This window comes from Hippopotamus amphibius, chromosome 9, assembly GCF_030028045.1.
Source record: "Hippopotamus amphibius kiboko isolate mHipAmp2 chromosome 9, mHipAmp2.hap2, whole genome shotgun sequence".
NCBI classification, from domain to species: domain Eukaryota; kingdom Metazoa; phylum Chordata; class Mammalia; order Artiodactyla; family Hippopotamidae; genus Hippopotamus; species Hippopotamus amphibius.
In genome coordinates this window covers 1759154-1785356 of record NC_080194.1, presented here as the reverse complement: position 1 = coordinate 1785356, position 26203 = coordinate 1759154, and the positions used below count along the sequence as shown (strand labels likewise).

Here is a 26203-nt window from a genome sequence, read left to right as displayed (position 1 = left end):
GTCTGAATGTCAATTCAGTGATTCTATGTGTTACACACATATTTTATTGAGCACTTTTTAGTGCCAGGCAAATACTAAGCACTGCACACATACTTCTTTATTTTAACCTCACCAGAGCCTGGAAAGGGAAGCGTTACTATACATATGTGAGACGGATGGGGCTAATGTGCTACTCAGTGATAGCACCAGGACTGCAGTGAAGGCCTGTCAACTTCAAAATGCTCCAAACCACTGTGCACACGTGTCCACGGTGAGTCCAAAGTAGAATGCAGATCCACTATCACTGGTTCTTGCCATATTTTTAAGGGAAGCTGGAAATCTGGACTTTTGCATGAAATCTCCTGTTAAATTTTAGCTAAAATATTTTTTTTTCCTTTTTGTACATGAAGGGCCAGTTAAAACACATCTGATAAACATGGCTCAGGGCCCGCCACTTTGCCATGTCTGCCACACTAATTCCCAACTCAAATGTGCCTTGGCAGCCAATCAAGCTACTGTCATAGATCACGTGTCAGAGGAAGTGGTCTCAGAAAGAAATGCATATTGCTCCTCTCCAGCAGCATCTTGCCTGGCTCTCCCAGGAGCAGGTCTCCAGCTCCCGCCAGACTCTTCTTTAAAGCAGATCTGCAGGATAAGGACAGCAGCTACCAATCTTTTCCAATTGAGTTAATTCAGTTTACTGTTATTAAAACCGGTTGGCTTTACGTATAGTCACGTGCAGTCACTTTACCCCTGCGACTGGCTCACCGAAGCATTTTCCCTAAATGCTTGGGGAAGAGATACAGCAGAAGCCCTGTCAACCTGGCTTGCTCCCTTTCCTACCCAGGAAACACCTGTTACATGATGTTTTCAATTTAGACAAGGCTTATAATCCCCACACTTAAGACAAGTTAAATAGTCCTACCACTGAAAGGAGAGAATACAGTGAAACCAATAAGAGAAGAAAGCAATAAATCACTTCTCTCTGGATGAAAACCTGAATCTTCAATAATATCGCTGTTTATAGGAGTAGAAACGCTGTATTTCATCAATTCTAAGACATGCTTCCCCCCCGCCCGCCATGTTTTAACATGTCTGAAATTAGTACATCTTCTAATTGTGTGACGCAGTTTAATTGGCAGAATTTTTTTTCTTCCATAGGAGCACATAAAATAATGGCATGTCTTTGAATCTTGAAATACGGGATATTTACAAGAGTGAGATAGTGAGAGGTACACAAACTGGAGAAAGAAGAAAAGTGAAATTCTGAGAAGAGTACCAATTTAGGCCGTCATATATTCACTACTAATAAGTCTGTTCTATAGGAATCAGGGGGAAGCTGAAGAACGGAAGCAAGATCTGGGAGCAGCCGACTGCCTTGGAACACCCAGAAGCTTGTTCTATCCCAAAGGGTTCTGGAGTGAGTCTTGAATATCACAGGTAAGCCCTGTCATCTTACCTTCCAAATGGCTGCTTAAAAAGCAGAGGCCCTTCGACAAGGTACATCCTCTTTTCAAGATGTAACCAATACATATCCTTGTTACTTACTTCTGCCTGAAAAATGACCCTGCCAAATTAGAAGGCCAATATTATCCCCTACTCTGCCAAGACAGCAACAGTATTCAGAGAAATCAGATGACATTTTAGGGATGCTGTAAAGGAGGTTCTTGAACCAGAAGCGCTTGGGCTAGGAAATTTCAATTTTAATGATCCCATTTTATAATCCTGCAAACTCTACTCCCCACCCTAAATTCTTATCTTAATTTGGAAGACTTCTTAAAACAGAGTTACACCGAAATGTTAAGTTTTCTCTCTGGGGAGTCCTTGATGAAGTTCTTTAGGAACATATATATATATTCCCTGTGCCTACTTACTAGAATCTCTTGGCACCACCTGCTCCCCAGGCAACACAGTGGACTAGCAAGAGATACATATACAGCATCGTAACTGCTAATATACAAAGTCAGGAGAGCCAATTACTATGACTAGCACCCCCATACATGTATCACTGATGAAACATCAAGTTCTCTACAGTTACAACACAAACACTATCTGAAGGATTAAAAAAGACTTCTCCAATTGGTGTTGAATAAAGAAAGAACTAGAGTGACTAGACAAGTAAATATCACCACCACTCCTAGGAAACTCAAAGACCTTTCTCTCTCACAGTCAACTTCTTGCAGAGAGCCATCAATGGGGAAATGAAACAAGAAAATGGAATGGGATGGCAGCTGAGTGCCTTCTGCTCTGGCCACCACAAATTCCATTTGACAATGACTGATCAAGCAGTTTAGTAGTATGAAATCAGGTAGGGCTTAGGATGGGCTCAGACAAGCTTGTTCAAGCTTGAGGCTACCATCTCATCCTGATGTATTATCTCATGGAAACAACCTAAATGTCCAAAGACAGATGAATGGATAAAGAAGATGTGGTACATATATACAATGGAATATTACTCAGCCATAAAAAGGAACAAAACTGGGTCACTTGTAGAGATATGGATGGACCTACAGTCTGTCATACAGAGTGCAGTAAGCCAGAAAGAGAAAAACAAATATATTAACGCATATGTTAATATATGTGGAATCTAGAAAAATGGTACAGATGAACCTATTTTCAGGGCAGAAATAGAGACGTAGATGAGAGAACGAACATGTGGACAAGAGGGGTGGGGGGGTGGGAGAAGAGCAGGATGGGACAAATTGGGAGATTGGGATTGACATATATGCGCTGCCGTGCGTAGAATAGATAGCTAGCCCGAACATGCTATATAGCACAGGGAGTTTTAGCTTGGTGCTCTGTGATGACCTAGATGCATGGGATGAGGGTGGGGTGGGAGGGAGGTCCAAGAGGGAGGGTATATAGGTATACATGTAGCTGACTCACTTCATTGTGCAGCAGAAACTAACACAACATCATAAAGCAATTATACTCCAATTAAAAAAAGAGATATATTGGGCTTCCTAGGTGGCACAGTGGTTAAGAATCCACCCGCGAATGCAGGGGACAAGGGTTCGATCCCTGGGCCAGGAAGATCCCACATGCTGCGGAGCAACTAAGCCCGTGCGCCACAACTATTAAGCCTGCACTTTAGAGCCCGTGAGCCACAACTGTTGAGCCCATGTGCTGCAACTACTGAAGCCCATGCGCCTAAAGCCCGTGCTCCGCAACAAGAGAAGCCACGGCAATGAGGAGCCCGCACACAACGAAGAGTAGCCCCCACTCACCACAACTAAAGAAAGCCCGTGCACAGCAAAAAAGACCCAACACAGCCAATAAAATAAATAAATAAATAAATTTATTAAAAAAAAAAGAGAGATATTTCAAGGAGTCACTGAAGCTCTGACAGAGAAAAATAATATAAAACCTCTCTCTACAAGTTTGCCTGGTTCATTCTCTAAACCAGTGGTGTTCAAGGGAGGTATACCAAGGGCTGTGCTCTTTTGATCCACTGGAGTACAAGAAGAAAATATTAGAACTTCTGATTTAAAATGTATAACCATAATCACACACACACACACACACACACACACACACACACACACACACAAAGTTGCTCAAAAGCCTTTTACTAACAGAGGTATCTTTTCTTAAGTTAAAAGTGGCCACTGTTTTATCAAACTATACACTACTTTAAGAAAATTCAATATTTAATAGAATATAATAATCACAAACATAAAATATAAAAACTACAAGTAAATAAAAGCATAACTATCTTCATATACAGACAGAGCAAAAGAGAGAAAATGATACAGTAAATGTGGTAAAATGTTAACGTATACGGAATGTGAGTGAAAAGTATATGGGAATTCTTTGCACTATTTTTGCAATTTTTCTGCAAGTCTGAATATTTCAAAATTTAAAACATGCAATATACAAAATCTAAAAGTAAACCACTGAAAACTAAAGAGAAAACTACTCATTTTCAAAAGAATTACTCACTTCTTAAAAAGAATTTCTTCAAATAGCGAGTTGCCTCTAAAAAGCAGGTTTGGCAAACTACAGGCACTGGGCCAGCTGCCTGTTTTTATAAATAAAGTTTTATCCAAACACAGCCACAATCACTCATTTAAATATTGTCTGTGGCTGCTTCGGAACTAGGAAGGCAGAGTTGATTAGTCCTGATAGGGACAGGACTAAAATATTTACTACCTTGCCCTTTACAGAAAAAAATCTGCCCCCCCATGCTCTAAAATATTTCTTTACATAAAATTTCTTGAAAGATAAGGTGTAGTCACTAAGGAATGGAACAGAAAAACTTGAAATCAAACTATTACACACTAAAGTAAGTTACCAAAAATTAATATTAAGCCCTGCTAAAATATAAGTCAACAGGAACACAATTCAAGCTGTAAAATTCCTAACATTTTAAATGACTAAAACTATTTCTTCCTTCCCTAATTAACACTCTGAATATGCACAAGGGTTCCCTAGATTAGCTGTATCCTTTGATGACTAGAAAAACAATAAAAAATAGTAGTAGAAGAAAGCTCTGGAAAAGAACAAAGTTGTCAGGGCAGATGAGATAGGTCATCCAAAAGAAAAGAATCTTTGGGGAATTCCCTGGCAGTCCAGTTGTTAGGACTCCATGCTTCCACTGCAGGGGGCACAGGTTCGATCTTAGTTGGGAACTAAGACTGCCACAAGATTTGCAGGGAGGGAGGGAGGGAGGGAGGGAGGGAGGGAGGGAGGGAGGGAAGGAAGGAAGGAAGGAAGGAAGGAAGGAAGGAAGGAAGGAAGGAAGGAAGGAAGGAAGGAAGGAAGGAAGGAAAAAAAAAGAAAGAAAGAGAGAAAAAAGGAAGGAAGGAAGGAAGGAAGGAAGGAAGGAAGGAAGGAAGGAAGGAAGAGGGAGGGAGGGAGGAAGAAAGAAAAAAGAACCTTTGTTTCAAATGCAATGGATATCAGGGTTGAGAAGCAGAACGTTTGGGTACCAGTCTAGACAAACAAGCCAGTGACAACTCTTCCCTAATAAACAAACTATATCCTAAAGATATTCTTTAAGCTACTTGTCAGATCACAGAGAAAATCAACAAACTAAAGCCAACAAACAGGTTACGGACCTTCTCTAATCACTGGAAACAATCAATTGCTAAAACTCTGTGACCTATATATACTGAGAAGGAAAGTTGCTCCTAGAAGCTAAGATGCCACTGGTGCCCCATGCCTGAGGAGTAATTTCCCAGTGCGGCTCTGATGTCTGGGTGACATCTGCTAGTTCAGCTCAGGGGAGCCAAACCCAAAGGAATAACTCCCTTCTGCCTAGGAAATAAAACCCAAATTTCTCAGCTTGACACCCAAAGCCTTGCATCCAAATTTCTCATTCCTTCTGAACATACTATATGCTCTGGCCCAATGATTTTCAAACTTTCTGGCCTCAGACTTCCTTTAACACTCAAAAATTATTGAGGACCCCAAAGAGCTTCTGTTTACATGGGTTTTATCTATCAATATGTACTACATTTGAAATTAAAACTGAGAAAAATTTAATACACAAGCACATTCCATTCGCCATCAGAGTGATAACTTCATTATACATCATGTAACCTCTAGAAAACTACACTGAACACTCAGGAGAGAGTGAGAGTGAAAAAGACAGAGAACAGCTCAGTATCATAGACAGTTCTGAGTTCACGAATCCCAAGCCACACTTTGAGAACTACTGCTGGAGTTACAGTAAACACACCCTCACTATTTCACTTCTGTCTTTAGCTTGGCCATTTCTTCTTAATGGAAAGTTCTTCCTCATCTTCGCCTGTAAAAATCCTTCAAATACCTGACTCCTCCAGCCAGAAGTTCACCTTCTCTTCCCCCACACCCCGTAGCATCTGAACCCTCTCTTAAAAGGCCTTCTCCCAAGTTACCTGTACTGTGGTTCCTTGTAAGTCAGTCTTTTTGTCTCTGCTACTGGACTACAAGCTACATGTAAGCAAGTACTGGGCCCAAGTTATCTTTTCATCCCCATTAAAACTCACATTCTAATTAAACACAGCAGGAGACCAGTAAATATCTAAGTGAGTAAATCAGCAGGCCTAAGTAGATTTGAAAAAATAAGCAAGAAGACATATGGGATTGCCCCTCACTGACCTTGTGACTTTCAGACAAGGTTTCTAGATGTCCAAAAACTCACACTGAAATTCCTGAAGGAATTAGTTTTTCAGAAACTGCTTACATCACTCTTCATCCCTCCGGTCACTTAAGCCGCTCAGGTTAAAGTGCTGACATAGCTGTCCTGACAAATGCAGTGCAGCCTGGTCCCTAGGAGGCTTACTAAAATCATAAAGTCAGAGGCTGGCTACTTGCCTGGGAAACTACCACTGATGCTCCTGGACAGCTTATCGCCAAAAGAGACCTCACAGGGTAAAGAGGGCAATGTTTTCAGCGGGATGAAGGAGTGGGAGGCCAAAGAAACCTGGATACACTATTGCCTTCTTCATGTCTGCATCTTGCTCTGCAAGCCCCAGATCTCTGCCTTGGCGCATGCCAGGGCTGGGAGATGACAAGCCCTTATTCTTTGTAAAAAATAATTGTGTGTTCTGAAACGACACCTCTATTATGATTTCCAAATTGACATCTCTGCTTTAAAGCGGAGGCATCCAAGCCTCCCCATTTCACACACTGGCAATTATAGTTTCAGTTACCCAACGACAGGCACTCCTCTGATCCTTATAGGGCCCCCTAGTTCTAGGGGTATGCTTACAGCACATGATGCAGTTGCCAGCAGAGCCGGGCAGGCAATTCCTCCCCTGCTGTGGGCTAGGCCACGACAAGGTGGCACTGCTAAAAGGCTAACCTCGGGAAAAACAGACATGCTACAGAAAGAGCTCACAGTGCCTGTTGTGTGGATCAGCCTGATTTTACCATCATCCAGCATTAACAACTCACAGGGCTCAAAGTAAAGCCTTTTACCAGAAAAGCTTTAAAACATCTTTATAAAACATTAACATATTCCTCAATGTCTCTGTGCAGTGAGCAAAACATCAGAGCACAACATAATCTTAGAAACCAAGAGGGAAGAAGCTGGAAACAACTCACATGGGGTGTGTAACTGTGTATCTAGCTATACAAAAGTCTTGCCTTGAAAAGTCAGCCAGACCCCTCTGAAACCATCTGATCCTCTGCTGACTGTTAGGTATTTGGTTATTTTTATTTTTTTACTTATTTATTTTTAAATTTTTATTTTATATTGGAGCATAGCTGATAGGTTATTTTTAATACAATTGTAAAATGATTGGTTGGCGCTACGCTTAGCTCCTGTATAAGCTCTACACATCACACTATAGTTATGAAACTTCCATTTCTAATAAAAACTCACTTTTGTCAGCATCTGAACTCAAAGGCCCAAGGTGATCTACATGGACATGTTTACTCTGTCTCCAATTCTTTCTCTCTGGGAGACTTGGGAGGTCTGCCCACAGACCACAGACATTTTTAAACTAGGAATTTAGATCAGAGGCTTTTCACCAAAGGATGAGTAGGATCATATCAGTAACAAGTTCCACAGCTAGTTCTGATACTCACACACACACGAACCAACAAGCAGCAGCTATGACATGCCAGTTAGGACTTTAATCAAGAGGCAGTGCATCCTAATTGACTGATTTCCGCCCAAATCAAGAAGAGATTTACTGAACTCAATAATCCTGAATTCTTAGCTAATTTTATTCAGAATAGACAATTTCAAAAAGACTATCTCTAGACCTACTAATACTACAAAGGATATATGATATAATCATTTACTGCTTCAGTAACAGCAAACCTTGCACATTTCCTCTCAGATGATTTTTCACATTCATATTCCTGACCTGAAATTTAAAAAAGCCTCAATGAGGGCCATCTGTTCCACTGACTCTGGGATACTGCAAACACTATACTCTATAATATGAAGTAAAACCTTAGGGCCAACATCAGGAAGGCAAAGAGAAGTCAGTAAACGAAGCCTAACAAGAGAATGAGGAAAAAGGAATGCACAGCGGGCTCGGGCATCTATTAACCAGAGGCAAAGAGGCAGCCTTCCTGGCTCATGTCTGTTCAAGTAATGAGGTTTCTGGAGTCTATAGAAATAGGAAAGCAGGCAGAGACTCCAGCTGGGCCCCCAGACACTCCACTCTTAGCCCTGAGCTAACCCAGAGCCAGAGGACAATCACTTTTCTTATGTCCTGGGTTCGCTCTGAACCGCTTCTCTTAGTGACATTTGATTTTCCCTGATTCGCCTCTGGGGGTATACTACTTGCCCTTCCACTCTGATCCTGACTTTAACAACCTTCTTGATTCCCTCTGGACTCAGCATTTGACTCCACTGGAATAATTTCTCTACCATTTCCCTCTGTCTAGACAACACGAAATTGGCATAAATGACACCTAAAGTACAATTAGGAGAAAAACTGCAATTTCCATTCTCCTCCCCCGTTTCCCAAAAGAATTGCACATGCATGTCAATCAACACTACCATGAAGATGAACTCTGTGGTGCCTGGAAACCATTTAATTCCCAGCTTGCTAAATATTATGCATTCCCCTCCCCCTCCACTATAATTAGAAGATGTAAATTGCCTTCTTTTCACTAGCACTAACGGTTATAATCTCAGAGATCTGAATGCCTGCTGAATCCATACCTGTGTAAAAAGCTCTTACAAACAGTTTATTCAGCTGCATTTTATTTAGCAGAATCACACAAAAGCAAAAAGACAAGGCAAAAGAGAAAAGAGGCAATGAGAGAAAGGCATGACTCAAGAGCATCAGAACTAGGCGGTACAATTATAACTATTATAAAAATAAGATAGTTTGAAGCCACTGCCAGTTCCTTGTGAAATGTAATATCAAAAAACAGCAAGGTCAAAGGACAGAAAATCATGAAATAACTTACCAATAGTTTTCAATGGGAGGGAGTGCCCCCGAGGGGACCTATGTCTGGAGGCATTTTGGTAGTTGCAACTAGGTGGGGAGAGTACACTGGCATCTAGTGAGTAAAGGCCAGGGATGCTGCTAAACATCCTACGATGCACAGGACAGTCCCCCCCAATAAAGAATTATCCAGCCTGAAATGTTAATAGTGCTGCTTTTGAGAAACCCTCTAATATATCTTAACCGTCTGAGATTAACGAAGGGAAACTGAATAACCAATATATGAAGCCAGTCAGTGCTTTAGCTTTAGAAGCAAATTGCAGTTTAACTCACCATCTTGTATCACGTATTAGCTGTGTGCCCTTAGGCAAGTTCATTTATCCTCAGCATCCAAATTCAATGGGAAATGCCTACTTCACAAGGTTGTTACAATTAAGTAAGAACATAAGTATAGTAGCCAGTACATAGTCTCATAAATAATGATTATTTTTTTCTTCCCTGCATTACAACTCCCAAAAGTATCTGCAGGGAAAACCTGGCCACCCAAGTCACTATGCCTAAAAAGATGGTTTCCAGGAAAGACACGTGTTGAAGAACACCAATAGTATAAAGGCATACACGTGGTTATCTCAGCTCTAAGAATCACATAAGCCTCACCCAAATAAACCAACAAGGGCAGTTGGTCAACCACCCACCAATCTGGCTGTTGGTCCATCCAACCACTGATTCAAACCACAAATAATCAGAGAGTCTATTACTGGGTATATTTAGAATAGAAAATAGATATGGTCCCTGCAGTAGCTAGTCTTCAAAGATGGACCGCAAAGAACCATACTTCTTGGTATTCTTGCCATTGTGTGGTCTCCTCCCACACTGAATCTAGACCAGCCTGTTATTTGCTTTAATCAAGAAAACGTGGTGAGTTCTGGGACTAAGCCTTTAAGAGAACTGACAGCTTCCATTTCCTCCCTCTTGGAACTGCCACTTTTGGAAGCCCGAAGCCTCTACATAAAAAGCCTGGTTACTCTGCTGGAGAGGCCACATGGAGAGAGGAGTCCTTGCAAGGCCCAGCTGTCCCAAATGAGCCTCCGGATGATTCCAGAGAGACTCCAAGCAAGACCAGCAGAATCTCCCAACTGAGCCCAGTCTACCCAAAGAACAATGAAAGATAATAAAATTATTAAGTCACTAGTTTTGCTTTTTGGTTGGTTATGCATCAACAGATGAATGAAATAGTTCCTGATCATCTAGAACGTTCAAGCTAGTTACAACAGCAGCATTAGAAGTTAGCTTACAAGGGAACCTCGGCTACCAAAACAAAACATTCAGAAACAGACCTTAAACAATAAAACTCAGTGCAACCTTGCTCACTGTGTCCAATGCATGAGGTCTTGGTACTGGTCAAAAGGTTGAAGGTCAATTTGGAAAGACTTTCTGCTCTTTTCTGCCTGTCCCAGTCAGGCTCTCCTTCTCTCTAAAACACACGTCTGCCCTGGATGGCTCCCTCTCGGTATAGAAGGTGAGCCTAGAATTTGGGAAATTAAGGCTATTGGTACTCCCTCTCTTATCAAGAGGCAAATCAGTTTCTTTTGCACAGATCATTATGATAGTGTGCAGGAAAAATTAAAATAATATCCCATTTCCTTGCTATGGACCAAATTACTTTCTCTATTATTGCACTTTCTAAAATAGAACCTCACTGTGGCTGCTGCAAGTGACTCATGGGAATAACCAGCACCAGCCCTACCACAACAGCCATTCCTGATCCTTTCTTTATCTGGCACCTCACTTTTTTATGTACATGGTTTACTTCAATTTTACACAGTGAGGTATCACAGACAGACCATGAAGACTGAAGTTAAAAAAAGAGAAGAAAAAAAAAAGATACTAACAGATACAAAAGAAAATGACCTGTAGGGAATGTGTCATGGCAAAAGGAATTTTTGTTTGTTTTGGGGGTTCTGTTTGTTTGTTTTCTGAGCAGAGTAATAATGCAGAAAGAGAGAAAAGAGCTGGCATTTCTCGAGCATCTAAACATGTAAAAGCAACTTATGTTTAACTCATTTAACCTGTACCACAACAATTTTATAATTGAGGAAACTGAGGTTCAGAGAGGATACTTAACCTGCCCGGGGTCACACAACAAGGCCAGAATTTGAATCCAATGTTGTTCAAATCCAAATCCTTCTATAAGAATACATTACAAGAAGAGAAAAGGGGGGGAACCTAAGGAGACTGTGACAGTTAAAGCAACATGGCATCACACATGGGACAGGAGCAAAAAGAAAACTAAAGGTGATGGATAATGCAAAGGAATTTTAGTACACTACAGAGATTTAGAGAGGAGGTGGTGGTTGTAATGTTAAGAGTTCCTAGATGGTCTAAAACAGTGTTCTCTAACTTAGTGCATATCAAAATCACCTTGAGAGCTTGTTAAAAACTCTGACTGCACAACTCCCACCCCAAGTTTCTGATTCAGTAGGTCTGGAATGAACCCGGAAACTCGCATTTCTAACATCAGCAGGAGATGCTGATGTTCCTGGTCTGAAGACCACACTTTGAGAACCACTGGCCAAAAACTGCACAACAAACACATTCTGATATATCTACACCTCTCTCCCTCTGTCTCTCTCTCTCTCACATACACTTTATCACATCCAAAACAGTACCATCTAACACAGCTGACAAATTTAGCTGCTTTAGGAGGGACTATAAATTCAGCAACTCTTTGTAAATCAACTATACTTCAGTTAAAAAATATAAATTAAAAAAAAAATCAGTAACTCTGTTAGGATGACCATTACAGCAATGGTCCTTTGCAGTCACGGAGCTAACACAAAATGACCAGCCCAGCTTCTGCCTCAATTTTGAGAACTGATAAGACACAAGCATAAAAAGGACTGGACCTCTGGGAAAACACTAGACTGAAGTTCTTTAAAAAAAAAAAAAAAAGTGTTCCTTCTTGTCTTAATTTTAAAAGGGTTACATCTGCTAAAAAAGGAAATTAACAAAACAATCCTACTTACAATAGCATCAAAAAGAATAAAATACTTAGGAATAAACAACTAAAGAGGTGGAAAATTTGTACACTGCAAACTATAAAACAGTGCTGAAAAAAAATTAACAACACAAATAAACAGAAAGACATCCCATGTTCATGGACTGGAAGACTTAATATTGTTAAAATGTCCATAATACCCAAAGCAATCTACAGATGCAATGCAATCCCTATCAAAATCCCCATGGCATTCCCTCTCTCCCTCCCTCCTTTCTGTTCTTTCTTTTGCAGAAAAAGGAAAAAGGAAACCAAAATTCATATGGAATCTCAAAAAGAGCTCTGAATAGCCAATCAATCTTGTGAAAGAGGAACCAAGCTGGAGGCCTAACTCGTCCTGATTTCAAAACATATTACAAAGTGACAGTAATTAAAACAGTATGGCCCTGGCATAAAGATAAACATATAGACCAATGGAACAAAATAGAGAGCCCAGATATAAATGCTTGTGTGTATGGGCAAATAACGTTTGACAAGTGTGCCAAGACTACACAATGAGGGCAGGACAGTCTTTCCAATGAATGGTACTGGGAAAACTGGCTATCCACAAGCAAAAAGATGAAGATGGTCCCTTATCTTATGCCACAGATAAAATTAACTCAAAATGGATTAAAAACCTAAATATATGACCTGAAACTATAAAACTCACAGAAGAAAATATGGGGGAGGGGGACTTCCCTGGTGACACAGTGGTTAAGAACCCTCCTGCCAATGCAGGGGACATGGGTTCGAGCCCTGGTCCAGGAAGATCCCACATGCTGTGGAGCAACTAAACCCGTGTCCCACAACTACTGAGCCTGCGCTCTAGAGCCTTTAAGCTACAACTGCTGAGTCCACGTGCTGCAACTACTGAAGTCAGCACTCCTAGAGCCCATGCTCCACAACAAGAAAAGCCCCTGCACTGAGAAGCCAGAGCACCGCAACAAAGAGTAGCTACAACTAGAGAAAGCCCTCGCACAGTAACAAAGACCCAATGCAGCCATAAATAAATCAATAACTACATAAACAAACAAATAAATAAAATTAGCTCAAAATGAATTAAATATTTAAACACTGAAAAAAAAGAAAATATAGGGGAAAAGTTTTATGATATTGGAACGGACAATGATTTCTTAGAAATGACACGAAAAAAACACGGGTAACAAAAGCAAAAATAGAAAACTGGGACTGCATCAAACTTTTAAAACTTATGCAAAGGAAACAACAGAATGGCAATCTAGGCACAGTGGTTAAGAATCCACCTTCCAACGCAGGGGAAATGGGTTCGAGCCCTGGTCTGGGAAGATCCTATATGCCGTGGAGCAACTAAGCCCATGTGCCTGCCACAACTCCTGAGCCCACGTGCCACAACTACTGAAGCCCACGCATCTCAAACCAATGCTCTGCAACAAGAGAAGCCACCACAATGAGAAGCCTGCCCACCACAACAGGAAGCCTGCACACTACAACAAAGAGTAGCCCCCCACTCACCAACATCAAAGAAAAGCCCACACACAGCAACAAATACCCAACGCAACCAATAAGTAAATAAATGAATAAATAATCTCTTTTAAAAAAAAGGGCAATCTACAGAATAGGATAAAATGTTTCTAAGCTATGCATCAGATAAGGGATTAATATCCAGACTATATAAAGAACTCCTACAACTTAATAGCAACAACCAAAAATCCAATTAAATCATGGGCAAAGGAGTTGAATAGACATTTATCCAAAGAATATATACAAATGGCCAGCAAACATCATGAAAAGATGCTCAACATCACTTATCATCAGGGAAATGCAAATAAACCACAATGACGTATCACCTCATGCATGCTAAAATGCCAATCTCCAAAAACGAAAAACAACAAAACCCCAAACAGAAAATAACAGTGTTGGCAAGGATGTGGAGAAACTGGAACCCTTGCACATTGCTGGTAGAATTGTAAAATGATGCAGCTGCTATGACAAACAGCATAGCAGTTCCTCGAAAAATTAAAAATATAATGACCATATGACCCAGCAATACCACTTCTGGGTATATATCCAAAGGAACTGAAAATGAATCTTAAAGAGATATTTGAACACCCATGTTCATTACAGAATTATTCACATAGCCAGGATGTGGAAGCAACCCTAAAAGTCCATCCACAGATGAATGGATAAAGAAAATGTGGTATATATACACAACTGAATATTATTCAGCTTTTAAAAAGGAGGAAATCCTGTCATATGCTACAACATGAACCTTGAGGACATTATGCTAAGTGAAATAAGCTAATCACAAAAAGACAAATACTGCATGATTCCACTTACATGATGATCGAAAGCAATCAAACTCAGAAAAAGAAAATTGAATCGTGGTTGCCAGGGGAAGGCAGGAGGGAGAAATGAGAATTGTTCAATGAGCATTCCACTCTTGCAGGGAGAAAAAGTTCTAGAGATCTGCTGTGGAATTATGTGCATAGATGTAACAATACTGTACACTTAAGAAGAGGGTAAATTTATTGTGTTTTTTTTTTTTTATCACAGTAAGAAAAAAGACCAAGAAAATAGGTTACATTTGCCACCAGAACAAAGAAAGGAAAGGATAAAAGCCACCTTGCTGAGGTGAAGTGTTGCAAGGAGACAACAGGGAGACAGAGGAAAACTGAGAAACGTATATGAACATGTGTAGGGGAGGAAAAAAGTAAAAGAGGCAAAAAGATTCAAACTCATACTCCCTGATGCAGCAAAGGAAAAGGGCACCATGTTAACAAGCTGATATTCTCCTTCTATGACGAGGTCATACTTTCAGCCTTTGATTCCTTTATTATTACAATTTTCTACTCCTGCTCTAACTTGATTTTAATTTTCTGGCAGATGACATCCAAATCAATCGGCCTTTTCACTGAAACCCACCCCTCTGTCCAAGGCGCTCTGCTCACAAGGGAGAGGTGCAGACATTTTTGTCCAAGATTTTACATAGTCCATCATTAAAGGAAGGTTACTTTCATACTGCATAACTTGACATGACAGAGGTCTGCTCACTAAACTGTGCTCCAGCCAGCAAATACGCTTGGCAGCCCCACTTTCCCTCTTTGGAAACAGAGGAGGAGTTTATTAATTGTTGCTATTAAAAAGTCAGGCAGCTTCTCAGGTGAGGGGGCTGTCAGCATGTCAGCCTACTGCCAGCAGGGGAGCCCTTTGTGGGTGAAGTGGGCAGGATGGGTGGGGTAGAGGAGAGAGTACTGCCATGTCCAGTGCCTCCCCTTGGCGGAGCCCAGTGGTAGGGAACTTAAGAGGACTTTCCTGAGATAATGAATGCAGTGGTAACCTACAAAATTGGAATTAAGCAGGAAACGCAAATGGATAAACTCAGCCCAGTGCAGGCTAAGGCACAAAGGAAGCCCACGGCTTGACTAAAGGGGCAACAACTAATCAACTTCTGCTGATTGCTATTATGTGGGAATGTAAGCCAGATCTAATTTTTTTTCAATAGAATCCAGAAATCTGGATTTATGTGGGAAAAACTGAAATTTTTAGTAACATCATGAGGACCAAATAAATGTACATGAGGGTTATTTTGCAACCTCTGGGCTAATGTAACTGACCCACCCACTAAAGCCAAATTTGCTCGTGTGAACACACTGTCAGGAGTGCTTCCAAGAAGGAGCAGAAGATGTACTGGATCCTTCTCCCTCCCCATATGTATATAAGAAGTCCAAGTGGAGGAGGAGAAGCTACCTGCACAGCTCTAATGGGCTGGGACCAATTATAAGCAGCAAAATATATTATGCAAACAGAACCCCATACACCTGGTGTTATTGTCTTAGCAAAACCTCCAACGCATCCTTTAGAGCACTACTCTGAACAGGTATAGTAGAGAAGGGGATGTGAAGGGGGGAAAATGACTACATGGGAAATTGCTCCAAATGTATTTGCAGTGCACATAGATCCCACCACCACAGTCCCTGCAGCAACTCCAACACTGAGCTGACAGAAGCGGTTACATCTTTTCAAGTTCTCAGTGTGTATACAAAGCACACAGCCTGCTCTACCCCATTCAGCCCCAGCGAGAGGGATGATGGGGGATAATTTAGATCTGCCTAACAGGTGCTAACGACCTGCAGTGGGGCTGCCTGTCAAGCACACTGCCTGGAGGACCTGGAGGCGCACACCCTCCCTAACACCAGGGCAAGCCTCCTCACTTGCGAACAATTCCCAAGACTGATATATAGCAAGGTCAGAAAGCCTCGCTTCAGGGCAGAAAGCAGGGGAAACAGGAAATTCTTCAGGCACTTAAGCCTGCTCTTAACTGACAAAGAATCTTACAAGAGTCAATACTTAGGACATCAAGTCCAAAGTACAGAGAGAAAGAACTAAGGCAGGTGTCCCCAGCCTACCTCTTCCAGGGCCCTCATTATCATAATGCCTTTTATTACTATAGCACCCAACTCTCTTCCATTCCAAGTCATATTCACATAAAGCAGGGATTGGCAAACCATGGCCTGTTGGCCACATCTGGCCTGCTGCCTGTTTTTGTACAGCGCATGTGCTAAGAATGGTTTTTATATTTTTAAAAAGCTGAAAAACATCAAAAGAAGAATATTTCATGACGTGAAAATTATATAAAAATCACATTTGTGTCCATAAGTAAAGTTTATTGGCACACAGCCACACTCATTCACTTACATATTGTCTATGGCTACTTTCATGCTACAATGGCAAAGTTCAGTATTTGCAACAGAGACCATATGGCCTACATAAAGCCTAAAATATTTACAAGCTTGCCCTTCATGGAAAAAGCCCCAGTCCCTGAAACAGAATACAACCAGGGATCATACTCAGAATCCAGAGGCTCAAATACAGAGTGACTTAGCTGGGCAGCTGACCAGAGAAGGGGAAAAGGATTATCAGCAATGGTACTCTCTCAACTACTCTGCTCTCACCCTCATACTGCCAGAGAGAGAAACGGGTTTTCTAACTATCCCTGAAAACAAAGAACTCAAGTATCTAAATGTTACTGTCTTATGATGGGACAAGAGATGTCTGGATTCTCTCAATCATTTAACAAGGCCAGGAAGACTAGGTGGCCCAAAGCCAGTAAGTAAGTGAATATCAAAGATGGAACCAAGATTATGTCTCCCTCATACAAGGCTATTGGAGAATAAAAGTACATAAACACCTCCAGGTGGCAGATGTTTAGAATTAATAAAACAGAAGTCCTTCCCAACCTTGAGGATCAGATTCTTGAAAAACCCAATGGTAGGAATTACCTCTGAGAAACCTAAGACCTTATGGGAGGGAAAAAACACAGGATTAGGAGTCCTAATCTATGAAATTATGTTCACTAAAATAGAAAATATCATTTTATACATTTTAAATTAGTAATAATGAATACAATTAATTTTCATTTACCATGAACAATGTTCATACTCTTCGGCCCCAGCAATTGTGGTTCTGAAAATTCAGAACCTAGGTAAGTACACAAGGATGCTGCAGCATTGTTTCTGCACACAAAAACCAGAAACAATACAGACTCTGTCAACAGAGGACTTGTTTAATTATGGTGCATCCACTTGTTGGAGTACTATGCCGTTGTTAAAAAGAAAACAGCAGATTTATACATATTAACATGGAAAAATGTCCATGACATATTAAGAGAAATACATAAATGGTGGAATAGTAGATTTAGTATGATCCCATTTTTATAAATAAAAAATGTGCTTTCATTTGCAGAAAAAATTCTGAAGCTAACACACAAATTGTTAGCAGTGGTTAGCACTGCAGAGGACATTCACTATAGATAGATAGATTTTAAATCACACATTTCTATGTTTGAATTCTTACAAATGAATCTGTATTAGTTTTGTAAGCAAGAAAAAAGAGGCATCTCAAAATTTCCATTTATGATCCCTAGCTGAATATAAATTTTTCAGGTTCTCCCTTCCTCACAGTTTTAATACCACGCTGTCATGGCTGGGGGTTGAAGGGGAGCTTTGTTGCAGGTAATGTGCCTGCCAGGAGGCTTTATTCCTTTCTTTACTTGGCACCTCTTCATCTGGACGTTTAAGGCCCTTCTAATTCTGACACAATCATTGACTCCCACCTTCTGGTTTTCACCACAGAATCAAGACACAAATTAATCTAAGAGTGTGTGATGTTGGCCTAACTTTAATATACCCTATTTAGCAGGGCCTCTTCAGTCTGTTGTCAATCAGCAGATACAGTGATCCTTTTAAAATATAATATCATGCTACTCCACTTCCCAAGGCTTCCCAACCCAAATCACTCACAGTAAGACGTAAAATCCCTTAAATGGCTTAGAAGGCCTGCATAATCTGGTCCCCACTACCTCTCTAACTTCATCTTCTATCACTCCATCCTTCGCTGTGCTCCAGCCAAGTGATTCAGGGATTCTGCATTTGCCCTTCTCTGCCTAGAATGCCCCTGCCCCCAGTGTCTACGGAGGTCACTCCCGTACTTGCTTGAGAGGAGGAGGAGGTGTCTGCTCCAATGTCACCTTACCGGGCTTCCTCTGATGACCCTATTTAACACGACAAACTTCCACCCCAGAAACCCCTACATTTTAAAATATTTTTCTCCACAGAATTTACCATCACCTGGCATACTAGATCATTTATTGATGTGTTTCTTTTCTTGCTCCCATTAGAATAAGAGACTTAAATACTATATGGTACACAGTAGGTACTTAGAAAATATTTGTCAACCTCATGAATGAATGATCAATCAGAGTAATTATTTCACCAGCCCAATTCCCAGGGTTATAACAGGAGCCACGCTAAAGGCCTCCTTTAAGGCCTGGGTTTATCTTCCCCCGGCCTCCCTTATTCTCTTAAAACTAAGCTGCTTTAATTCTCCCATCAGCTTTGTCTCCTTTTTGAATTCTCAGTATCTGGTTCTCTCTTTTCCTAGAAGGAACAAGTCATCATTTGCCCATCTACATATTAAATTCCCTTAGTTCCCTATTCTTTGTCCTCAAATCCCAAACTTCTGAGTAAGAACTCAAAAGTTAAGAAGGGCTTATTTTAATTTGAATATCAAAGACAATAAGTCCACCATTTTTTTAGGGGCATAATTAGAGGTAAAGCAAAACTCTTTCTTAACATAAGGATTCTGCTCCCCCCTCAAAAAAATGAAAATCATTTCAAAACTAGAAAAGATTCATTCTAATAATGCTCAGACCCCCAAAATGAAAAAAGATGAGAGAACCTCTTTTCCTCAATCCCCAAACATCCCACTTTTAAGCAAATTCAGTGAAAGCTTTCTACAAAAACAAAAAAAGAAACAAAAAGCAACAATGGGAAACAGAACCTTCACATCTAATTTGGCTTATTCACATCTAATTTGAACTTTATCAAGATCAAGTATTCCATCATTGAGACTGCAGAAGAGTATTTAAGGAGAAAAAACAAAACAAAACAAAAGCACTGACTGGCAGAGACATCACTATCACGGAGCTGCCAAGCCGAAGACCACCAAGACGGTCTCAGGAGGCACCTGCACGTGGTGCCCAGGAGCATGCAGGCCCGGCGTCAGCAGAGGGAGCCAATGCGCAGGACAGCTGACCAGGTGCGTGAGACTTCGTTACAGGCCTCAGCACAACCAACGCACAAGCTAGAAACATGGCTCAGCGGTGACTGAGACAGCAGAGAACAAATTCTAGGTCACCTGAGCTCAAGTTACAGAAGGTGTCTACCATGTACAACTCTAGTTATGCCGCTCCATTTATTCAACAAGTACTCATTGAGCCGATGACTCTCCAGAAGACTAGAGATGTGTTATAATGATTTTTTTTCTCTTTTACTAAGAAAGCCAAAAAGGATACACACTGCTTACTGAATCATGGAGAATACAATATCAATTCCATTTGCTCTATCTGACTAACATTTATTTGATGTATAAAACCCTGCAGACTCAGGTCAGTGGCACAGAAGAACTACCTGAGGTGGTACCTTGTCTATACTACAATCATGCTGAGAAGAATGGTACTTTCCTAATTTCTAGTTTGCCTTCTCCCTCTTGTGGAGCTGTGACTAGCCCCATGGACATAGCCATTCATGTATTTCCCTCCATCAATGATGTTCTGCTGCAGCTCCAGAGAGAATCCCCATGTGACCAGAGCTGAGGGACTGAGGGATCAAGCAAGTTCCCTGGCCCATGAAGCCTCAAAAGGCTTCAAGGTGCTTCAACAAAGCAATCCCCTCACAAAAGTCTTAAAAAACATAGCAATCTAATGAGGGCTTTCAATTCTAACCTTCGAAATTCTGGGTCAAATTTTATGCTTATAACCATGAATGTCTTCCCCAGTCTTCATCTATCATAAGGGAAAAGTACAGATCAAAAGACGTCTGTCATCAGAACACACTCAATCTTAGTAAATACTCAGACCCAAGGCCTTGTTACCTATCTGGAGAAGGAATGCAATAACAATTTTAGTTAGGGAAGATTTAGCCCAAATTTGATTCCCCAGTTGTTGAGATTTTCACAGTGAACTTCCCTAACTGGGATCACTTTAAAAGGATTAATCAGGACTTCCCTTGCAGTCCAGTGCTTCAGATTCCACCCTTCCAATGCAAGGTGTGCAGGTTCGATCCCTGGTCGGGGAACTAAAATCTCACATGCCACGCAGTGAGGCCAAAAAAATATTAAAAAATAACAATAACAATAATAAAAGAACTAATCAATGCAGTTCTATGGCAAATAACTAAAACAGTGTTTCTCCTGTATCCCTAGAAACATCATGTTGATTACATTTACCCAGTCACAATAATTAAAAATGATCTATCAGAGCTCCAATTTTTTATAAAGAATGTCGACTGAAGAGCTCCCTCAGGCAACGATCTACGGGAGCAACAGAGGTTTTGACAGAGAAAACTTGATGTGTGAAAGCGCCAATTTCAAATGAAGAGGAAGAAAGAGTGCCCGCTTTAGGACTCAGGAGTTTGACTCCCATCTTTGCTACAAGCACCTCTTTAATAAAGGGTCACATCTCCCCTCTCTGCATCTAAGTTTTCTCATCAATTAGAAAAAGAGAAAGAGACAGACAGACACTGGACTAAATAAACTCTAGGTTTTCTCCAGTTTTAAGACGTCATTTAAATAATTTTCTCTTTTCCTTACCAGCAGGGACTCCTGCTGTAAGAAGCCACAATATCCTGATCTTCTCCTGCTAAACCCTGGGCTATCAGACCCCAAACCCTGGGCTATCAGAAGCAAAGGGACTGCCATTCAAGTTATAAATTGTAATCTGAAGTCAGACTATAGAGACAGTCACCTTCCACTGCCCACAGGCAAAAGGAGATAAACCATGCATCACTGTTCAGTAACACAGAGCTATACTGAAATACACACTTTCGCTTCATATTCTCACTATCTGAAAACACTAGAGATATCAGCAACACCAAGGATCAAAACATGCCTCCTGAGTCTATCTCCTACTACAAGGCTGAAGAATAAACCCCCTCCCACAAGCAGACGTGTGCACACACAGTAAGGACACCTTCTCTTCCCTGCCAGCCTAGCCCAGCAGCAGCAACAGCCCAACAGTGACACCTGCTGGGGAAATCCAAGTAAGGGCCGCTCATCAGCTAGAGAACATCGGACCTCCAGGAGGTAGCAGATGTCGGTTAACACAAGTATATTAGCAATGTACACCAGAATGCAGCCCCTCAGTTTAGGAGGAAGTGGTGGCCCTTCTTTAATGGGTGTGCAATTAGAATATTTCACAATATACCTCCTTTTTGAGTAGGCTGTCAAGCCTCATGGTACACCTCATTCAAGCTCATCTGAAAAGCAACTCCACAAATAATGTAATCACTGCATATTACTGTTTTACAATGAGAACCGTGTATCTGTATAATCTAAAATTAAAAAAGCATATATAAAATTGTTTACAGCAAGATGACAAGGGACTTCACTTTCTACAACATACATTTCTAAATGCTTTGAACTTTTTTATTTAAACCACAAACACATACTACTTTTTGTCTAAAAAAAAATTTGATAGATGCTTAATAGTTTCTGGGTTTTAAATGGCCTACTTTATTAAGAAGTAACTATTAATATATTAGTCACATGTGGCTATCTACATTTAAATTAATTAAAATTTAAATGTAGTTCCTCAGATCACACCAGCCACATTTCAAATGCTCAACAGCCACATGTGGCTGGTAGTGACTATACTAGGTGGCACAGATGTACATTTTATTAGACAGCATTGCTCTACAAAAACATATTGGTGTATTTTCAGACAAAATTATATGATGTCTGGGTGGGCGGGAGTGGGTAGGGGATACAGATGAGTGTTGAAAATTTTTGAAGCCAGGTGATAAGTAGATGGGAGTTCATTTATACTACTTTTCTCTTCATTTTTTTGTTTGAAGATTTCCATAACAAAAAGTTAAGAGAAAACAAAAACATAAAAATGGTTCACCTAAAAATGAGATTATCACTTTAAGAAATACACCATGGGGACCTGCCTGCTGGCTCAGTGGTTAAGAATCTGCCTGCCAACACAGGGGACACGGGTTCAAGCCCTGGGCCGGGAAGATCCCACATGCCGCGGAGCAACTAAGCCCATACACCATAACTACTGAGCCCACATGTCACAACTACTGAAGCTGCACGCCAAGAGCCAGTGCTCTGCAACGAGAGACGCCACTGCACTGAGAAGCCTGTGCACCTCGACGAAGAGTAGCCCCCGCTCACTGCAACTAGAGAAAGCTCGTGTGCAGCAACGAAGACCCAACACTGCCAATAAATTAATTAATTAAAAAAATGAAGAAACACACCATGGAGGGCAGCCTGGAAAAATCTTTAGTCATGCACACTGGAGTTCAAATCCCCACTCAGCAACCTACTGCATGACCTTTAATAAGAAACTTAACTTCTCTGAGCCATTATTTCCTCAACTGAAAGATGGGAAATTTAATACCTGCCTTGCACAGAGTTACTGTGGAAATTAGAAATAATTAATGCAAAGCCAGAACACAGTAGCAGGCCGTCACTGGTATCTCTAATTATTCTCTAACAATAGAGTTTGTTTTAAACAACTCAGGTATTTCTCAGAACAGCAACACATGAGGAGGTCGTGCTACAACAGAATGGACAAAAGCTGACCACAAGCCCACTGGTGCTAGTGAAACAGGCACGGGTAGGCTTTTAGAGCAATAGCTGAAGACAGCCCTTTATGGCTACCTTAAAAAAACTTCTGAATGCCTACTGCATGTCAGGCACTATGCTTGCTACCGTCTCACCTCTCCTGACAAAAAGGAAGAACAGAGTCTCGGGGTCCTGATATGGGTCATTATGAAAGGCAAAATACTCCAAAGCTGGGAATTTAGGAGATGCTAATCCAGAACTGGCCTCAATCATACAGGCACAGTAACAATCTCAGTTACTTTGCCTTTCACATCTGACCAAGTCTCCCTGTGTTCACGTCAGTAACTGTCCTTAAGTAACCACTTCTTATCTTGAATTCATCACACCCTTTCCTGCCTTAGCATGTGCTAGTCCCCCAAAATAAAAAGGTCTTTCCCTTTCCAAATCCTACCCATCTTTCAAGACTTGATTTTGTAAAGTCTTCTTTGATGATACTTCCCTTTCTCTGAAATTAGACATTTAATCTCAGTACCATACAATGAAGCATTTGGCTCATTTACATTTTTTATATAATTACATGTAAATAAGTCTTGCCTTTGCAACAACACTGTGTACTGCCACTGGGCAAAGACCAGGTATTAGACTTCTTTTATACTCTTGACAGTGCCTAGCGCAGTGTTAGAAAAAAAAATGTAATTCAACAACTACTTATTAACTGGGTGACTCTCTAAAGCATTCTCCCAAAATAACAAGTACACCGTGTGCACAATTCATATTCCCACCCTTGTTCGAAGCTTCTGTCAGAGAAATTTCAGTTGCTTCAACAGAGGATGTAATGCAGAGCAATATGCTGTTTGGATCCAACAGGCATATTCTGGGAGTTGGTGATTACGCGAGATGTGACCTTTACAGAATTACAGAAAGAAGTCCCTAATAAATCAAGATAGACGCGCACACAGCCATACACGGAACATGCGGTGGGCGGTCAACCACACCCACTCTGTTTCTTCCATGAAAGAGCTGCCTGGGATGCTGGTCCAAGTATGGGGAGGCCTTCCTTCTATGAATTTCTTCTTCCCCACCTCGAGGTGAATGTCCACCTGGAAGATCTCCTCAAAGAATCTTAACTAGGCAACTAACCTGCTGTCCAAAAAATACATATCTCTAAAAAAAAGGTTTCCCTGGCATATATATGCAATATTTTCTTTTCCTTTCGTCAAGTTACAATGTTCCAAAAGATGAGGTTTAAGAATTTGTCCAAAGCAACACAATCAAAGACCCAATACACTAATCTGTCCCAAGCAGGATTCTCTTTTACTACTTTTTCCTAGTCTCCCTGGGACATTTTGTTCTTTCACAATAACCAGTCCTGCACATACAATGCTTCAAGAAGGCCAAAAAGCAGAGCAGAGGAAGTCAGTGGTTTTAACTCCTCAAGCCTCTTTAACCTCATCTACAATTCTCCTTTAAGGCCAAACATCACATGAGCTTAGCCAGAAAAGGAGCAAGCAGAGTCACCTGACTCATACTGCCAGGCCTTATTCTCTTTCTGCCACAGCAAGATTTTCCAAGAAGATGCAACAGAAGCTAGGGAGACCAGAACCAGACGCATGGATCCCAGACGCTCCAGAACCAGCCACAACATCTACAGCACTGAAGGAAGAGACACCAGGAGAAAAGTAAGGGATACGGGAAAAGACAGGAAAGCATCTGCTCACCTCCTGAGTGAGTCTTCCTCGGAGCTTTCCTCAGGCATATCCTGATGTAAGGCCTCCTGTGACACAGTTCCAGATCTGCTGGACTGGGTGTAAATTCGTTCCCAGTGGCCTGTCTCCTGGTTGAAGGCCACCCCCACAGTCCTCTCCTCCTGCGGACTAGCGGAGCTGCTCAACTCCAGCCTGCTGGAGCTGGGCGTTTGGCCCTCAGTCCGCTCGAGAGGTGGCAACTGGCTGCCACCCGAGGGCATGCCCTCAAAGGTACTGGGGACCTGCCAGGAGGAGCTGGCCTCCCCAGAGGGGTAGGTAGGTGTGCTTCTCTCCCAGCGCAGGGTATCACTGTTGAAGGTCAGGAGGTTGTGGCAGGCGCGGCAACGGTTCAGGTGGCCACGGGACAGGTTGGAGTTGTTCTCGCTGCTGTGCGGGGTGGGCGGGTGGGAGAGGCCTGGCCTCTCGGATTCGATGTTGTTGTTGAGCATTTCCTGGGCCTGTCGGGCCTGGGGGGCCTCCCCACTCAGGCTCTGGTCCAGCTCTTGAAGCCGGTCATATTCCAAAAAGAAGCGTCTCAGGTCACATTGAAGCTCATGGCGGATGCTGCCAGAGTTGTTTTGGCTGGAGCCATTCCCTCCATCTGACTCAGGTGCCAACCCTGAAGCTGGAAAACCCCTCCCTTCTGTGGCTGAAGTGTACACAGATGCTTGAGAGCCACCTTCCTGCTGTCTCAGCACAGACAGCAAACTCACTGATGAGGCACTGGTCCTGGGCGGGGGCATGGATTCCACCTCAGAGCGGGAGTTCAGACTGAGAACTGTCCGGGTCCACTCAGATCCTGTCAGCCCAGGAGCTATTTCTCGGTGATACCTAGAAGGGTGGCTAGACAGAGGGCCTCCCAAAGAGCGGCGGGTGGGACCCAGACTGAGGTTGCGGAGCGTGTTGCCGGCAGTGCTGCTCTGGACTGTACTGAAGGCAGACGGCCGGTTCAGGAGGCCCTGGTCCTGCTGCGCTGATGAGGCCTGCTCCGGGGGATGGAAGGGCTCGGTCTGTACAAAAGAAAAGGAAGGGGTAGTAGCCCTGGCAGAAGCAGGGGGGACACTGTCCTGGTGTGGCAAGAGGGAAGGAACTCGAGTGCCAGAGCAGCGGCTGCAAAGGCACAGGATCCCAAGGTGCTGGCAGCACTCGGCTGTGGGGTAACTGACCCGCTGTCGGAGCCTGATGTAAGCGGAAGTCCTGGGGCGCTCCGTGGAGGGCTGAGGGGGAGGCGGTGGGGGTGAGGGGGTGGCAGAATCTTGCACTGTGCTTTGCTCTCCCACCTGGATGCCAGAGGAGCGGGAGGACAGCATGTGCAGGAAATTGTGGAGGAGAGGCGTCCGGCGCACTGGCTGTGATTGCAGGAGGGCACGCTGACGGTAGTGCGATAATTCTGTTCCATCTATGGGGATCTCTGGTTCGTCATCACCCTGCAACGTGGACCAAGGTGGGGCAGGGGCAGAGCCAGGTAGTTAGGTAGAACTTTCAGTTAAAGCAAAAAA

The 26203-nt window shown here is 42.1% G+C and overlaps 1 protein-coding gene across 8 annotated transcripts in view; it reads right to left on the bottom strand.

Moving 5' to 3' along the window:
• Positions 1 to 26203, bottom strand: part of AMBRA1 (autophagy and beclin 1 regulator 1) — a 175879-nt gene that overhangs the window by 112229 nt on the left and 37447 nt on the right. For 5 of the 8 annotated variants that reach the window (XM_057747731.1, XM_057747732.1, XM_057747735.1 and 2 more), the window contains one exon: positions 24678 to 26131. In XM_057747731.1, coding sequence (XP_057603714.1) covers positions 24678 to 26131 — 1454 coding nt within the window. The remainder of the gene's footprint in view (positions 1 to 24677; positions 26132 to 26203) is intronic. The other 3 variants (XM_057747739.1, XM_057747737.1, XM_057747738.1) reach the window with 1 other exon arrangement.